Source organism: Arachis stenosperma, chromosome 10 (genome assembly GCF_014773155.1).
Source record: "Arachis stenosperma cultivar V10309 chromosome 10, arast.V10309.gnm1.PFL2, whole genome shotgun sequence".
Lineage (NCBI taxonomy): Eukaryota > Viridiplantae > Streptophyta > Magnoliopsida > Fabales > Fabaceae > Arachis > Arachis stenosperma.
In genome coordinates, this window is record NC_080386.1 from 1,304,881 (window position 1) to 1,309,737 (window position 4,857).

Sequence of the window (4,857 nt, forward strand, 5' to 3'; positions counted from 1 at the left end):
GTTAAATAAATATATATTAATTATATGTAAATATATTTTAATCATATATATTAATTATTTTTTATCATGATTAATTTTTTTAGCCTCCAATCATTCAATAATTTTTTTATTCTTTATTATTAATATCATCGTATGTGTAATTTTCATAAATTATAATAATTTCTTTATATATATATATATATATTTATTGTTATTTTTTGTTATGATTATTTTATATATATATATATATGATTATTTTTTATTCTACAATCAAGTAATAATTTTTTATTTTCTATATCCATGCATATTCTCTAATTTCTTTTTATATGCATGATTAACAATTTTTTTTAATTAGTGATATTTTTTCTTTTACGTATTTTTATATATTAACAAGAAAGTAAAACCATGTATTGTGACTCTTTTTTTTTTTCACGCTTTAATCTTAATTAATCAATCTTGTGTCCACACAATATAATTAATCTTTTAATCATTCTAATTTATTGATAAATTATATTTCTCTTAATAATTGCATTACTATTCTGAAATACAAAAAAGGTGATACATACACTACAAAATTTTTGTTTGTTTGTGGAAGTTTTTTAGTGGGAGTTATTAAAACCTCCATAGTATATTTTATTTGTGACAATTTTAAATAATATAATAAAAACTCCCACTATTATAATATTCTTAACCTAATTAATTATTAAAAGCCCAACCCAAACAAATATTAGCTTAGCATACCAAAAAAAAAATCAAAAGAGTTCTAAGAGAGAGAGAGAACGAAAGAGTCTGAACCCTAAAATAGCGATTCCAGCCACTGCCATTCATCTCCTCACCGCCGTTGCCGCCATGTCTCCTCCATCAAAGCGTCGCCGGTGGAGTTATGAGGACGAGGTGATCGTGGAGCTTCTCAATTCGTGGAGCTCTCGCTTCTCGGGATAGTAATGCTTTAGATCTTCCGCTTCTGCGTCGTCTTCCACGGCGGATGCTGCCGCTGGTTCTGCTTTTGCTCCAGCGGCTTGAAGCACTCATAGCAGTTTGGGCGCAGACTTGGTGGCACTTGCTGAGTAGATCTGTAAGGCAAGCGAGTGAAAGACTTTGGAAGCTTCGATTGAAGCTGCGATAGTGCGATCAAAGCTATCAAATCTTATGGAACTAATTCTCATGTTGTTCGAGTCATTGAGGTGAGGATTTGTTCCTACTTTGTAAAGGTTTCCATGAACTGAACTAGGATCTTTATTTGTACGAACTTTTTGACAATTGAGCTTTCAGTCTTATTGAGAAATCAAATTTTGAGGTTTCATGCTCCAAAGAATGTAACAAGAAAAAGGGGAGTATGAATTCCAGCTTAAACTTTACTAGATTTGCTTGATATTGAAAAGTTAAAATGATTTATGCTCCATTTAACATGACTTGCAAATTTGTGGTTGCTTTCTCGGATTGCTCTGGTTTGATTTGGTGATTGTAGAATAGCATGCTTTGTCATCTTTAAAGCAAATTTGGTGCCTACTCCACCAAGTTTGTGTTGGAAGATGACTAAATCATTATGTTCTCCATATCATCTATATTCATGAATTATATTCATGTTGTAATGCTGAGGGATAAATCTTTTAATATTAACTCTTTCGCTACTGCTTCTTTTGCTATGTCATTATATTGCTCTGATTGGTTTGTTACATTGTAAATTTTATTTTATTTTTTGAATGAATTATGTTTTGTATTTATTTGGATCTTCATTTTTTTTAGATGTTAGGGGCTGGTGTTAGTCAGGTTGCTGTATGCGCATTCTTCTAATGAATAGGATAATTCCTTTGCTGTTTATCTGTACTACTAAACAATATGAAATTTATTTCTAAAACTACTTTTGCAGGGCCTGCTATGGTGTTTTGAGGTTTGTTATGGAAAATGGCGCCAAGGGATGCGAGATTTGTTCTTGACAGCATCTGATTTCAGGTTTCTTTGTTGCTATGCTTAGGTTGCGATAACATTTTGATTCTGTGCAGGTCATCGTTAGTGGTAAGTTGAGGGCTCAGCGTGCTAAATCCATGAAGTTCAAGGATGGGTACATGATTTCCTCAGGGCAACCAGTCAAGAACTACATTGATTCTGTTGTAAGACATGTACTCCTTAGGCAGGTTAGTATATACTCTTTTAGACAAGTCTTCCTTTGATTGCATTGATAGTGTATGCATCTTGTTTTTGTTATGAAGGGATTTGGATAAGAAATGTTGCAGATGAGTAGCTTCACAAAGCTTTCATGAAGTACAAGTTTTTCTTTTGTTCTTTTCTTTTGTTTTTTGCTTCAAGTCTTCATTTTTTTGGTTTTGCTATGTATTATTTCAGGCATATACGAGCGAGTAACTATTTGCTGTGTATTATTTCAGGTATAGCTTGGTGGCGAGGATGTTTACGACAAAAAGGTTCATTATATAGAGGTAAGAACTAAGATGCTACTATAGGGTGCTACTCTATTTAATAGTAAATATTAATTTTCAAACAAAAACTTGATATGAATTTGCTTGTGTAAATGCTGATTAATTATCTTGTCAACTCCTAAACCCAAATATATGGATTGTCTTTTCATTTATTCTAATATTCTTAGAATAATGACCATTCTGCCATATGCAATAACTAAGTTTTCGAAAACAGATATCTTAATTCACTTTTCATTCTCCTCTTGTTTGGCTTCAACTAACAGACCTACAGAGTTTGGTTTGGATCTAAAAACTGGCATATTTACCTTAAGGCAAATCAAAGCTGCAACAAACAACTTTAGTGTTTCCTGCAAGATTAGAGAAGGAGGGTTCGGTCCAGTATATAAAATATTGTGGAAAATAAGTGAATTTATGTTTTAGAATCTGAATCAATATCATTGTTTCTTTTCTAGTTTCTATTGCACTAAAAAAATAGTTACAATCATTTGGAAATGCAGGGTATTCTTCCAGATGGCACAGCAATAGCAGTTAAACAGCTTTCTTCTAGATCGAAGCAGGGGAATCGTGAGTTCACAAATGAGATTGGCATGATTTCTGCTTTGCAACACGCGTGTCTAGTTAAGCTCTATGGCTGTTATATGGAGGGAGATCAAATGTTGTTGATATATGATTATATAGAAAACAACAGCCTTGCCAGTGCTCTGTGGGGTAATGTTTCTTTACTCTGTATATTTGAGTTTGGTATCTCTTTCGTTAATAAGCTAAAATATTGTATACAAAATATATATACTGATCATTTGGCTTTGTTATCTAATTTCGGTGACAATTGCAATAAAGGCAAAGAGAAAACTCAATTGAAATTGGACTGGTCAACAAGGCGCAAGATTTGTATAGGCGTTGCTAAAGGCTTGGCTTACCTCCATGGAGAGTCAAGATTAAAAATAGTTGGTTAGTACCACCATTGACAATACATTTGATTTTTTTAGAGCAATTAGTAATTGACTCTCTAATTGATGTCACTACACTAGAAGGATAACTTAATATTAGTGATATTTAAGCATAGTAAGAAGTGTATTATTTTAGTATTACTAGTTTATACCTTTTGAAAGTTTTTTTTCTGTATCTTTCATGAGAATTGTGATTCATTTACGGGTAGCAGGCTGTTAATCTGTTTTTGATTGGATTGGCTTAACTTTGAAGCTTACCATTGTGTATTGAATTTAGTTGGATTATCTTGTTTTGTGGTGATTTTATGGAATTCCTCAACTGAATTGGTGTTTAAGACTTATCTTTGAGTGTGTTTATTATTTTTGATATTAAAAAATAAATTTTTAATTTGAGAGTATGTAAATGAGATGAGATTAATGAATAATTTGAAATTAAAAATAAATAAATAATATACGGTTTGTGGAGGTTTGAAAATCTCACAAAATAGTTATTTTTTTTAAATTAAAAAATTAATTTGTGGGGGTTTTAAACTGCCACAAAAGTGATTTAAAATTGCCACAAATGTCCAATATAAAACCTCCACTAAACACACACAAAACTCCCACTAAATAGATTGTGGAGGTTTTTAAAAACCCCCATAAAAGACCTCGTGGCACCTCAAATTTTGGGGGGTTTTAGAAACCTCCACAAACCATTTGGTGGGGGTTATAAACCTCCACAAGTAAGAAAAAAAACTGCCACAAATAAACAAAATCCTTGTAGTGATATATCCAGAAAAAAAACAAACTTTAAAAAAAATTCATCTTAAAAAGTTTAAAAATAACATATCCAAAAAGAATAGTCATAATATATAAATTGAGACGACAATTTAAATTTATCTAAAACTAATTTAATCAATTACCAATATTAAAACTAAATTAGTTAAATAATATTTAATCTATTCTAATCCTTAGACACGTATAGATTAGAGTCATTCTCGTAACAACACAATCGAAATAACATCATAAGATCGAACACTTAGAATCCGCAAATTCAGTCTATCTTCTTGTTAAAATTTTCAAATTAAATTAAGTTTTATTCTCCTCAAAATCATTGCATTAATGCACCAGAACGCCGGTAGTTTCTGAAAAAAATTACAATATGTTATAAAATTATTTTTAATATAAAAAATTTAAGAGAAGAAAATTTAAATATAGTACCAATCTTTGAATTGCATCTTCAAGGTTGGCATAAATTTTTTAAAACTGAACCTAAATTGAGGAAATTCAATCTCATTATATGCTCCACTTCGAATATTTTAGGACAAACGTAGAAAACATGAAGGAGATGTAACTTGAACTTGACCTATAATACTCCTTAGAAACAATTACCCAATCAAAGAAGAATAACAAATTAGAAAAAAAAAATGCTTTGATTCTTAGATTTAGACTCACTAATCACAAAGAAACACTATATATAGCCTTTAGTAGTATAAAAATAATTATAAAAATTAATT

General features: G+C 30.6%; 1 protein-coding gene across 7 annotated transcripts; it reads left to right on the forward strand.

Moving 5' to 3' along the window:
• Positions 1–702: 702 nt before the first annotated feature.
• Positions 703–3,592, forward strand: LOC130954618 (probable LRR receptor-like serine/threonine-protein kinase At1g53420). 7 transcript variants are annotated; one of them, XR_009076370.1, is made up of 7 exons: positions 703–1,163; positions 1,850–1,870; positions 1,983–2,114; positions 2,190–2,241; positions 2,364–2,414; positions 2,912–3,122; positions 3,252–3,592. XR_009076370.1 is itself a non-coding variant. In XM_057881376.1 (2 exons), exons 1-2 carry the CDS (start codon positions 2,906–2,908, stop codon positions 3,365–3,367), a joined length of 333 nt encoding a protein of 110 aa, XP_057737359.1. In that variant the 5' UTR covers positions 2,560–2,905; the 3' UTR covers positions 3,368–3,592. The 7 variants fall into 7 exon arrangements, 1 of the variants encoding a protein (XP_057737359.1); XR_009076367.1 differs by having other exon boundaries at positions 1,850–2,114; XR_009076369.1 differs by having other exon boundaries at positions 1,983–2,241.
• The last annotated feature ends 1,265 nt before the right edge of the window (positions 3,593–4,857 follow it).

Bases quoted from the DNA above. Each gene is read 5' to 3' on its own strand.
- LOC130954618 (XM_057881376.1), top strand. From the start codon at position 2,906: ATGCAGGGTATTCTTCCAGATGGCACAGCAATAGCAGTTAAACAGCTT. The intron at 3,123-3,251 runs GTAATGTTTCTT...ATTGCAATAAAG, and splicing joins CCTTGCCAGTGCTCTGTGGG to GCAAAGAGAAAACTCAATTG.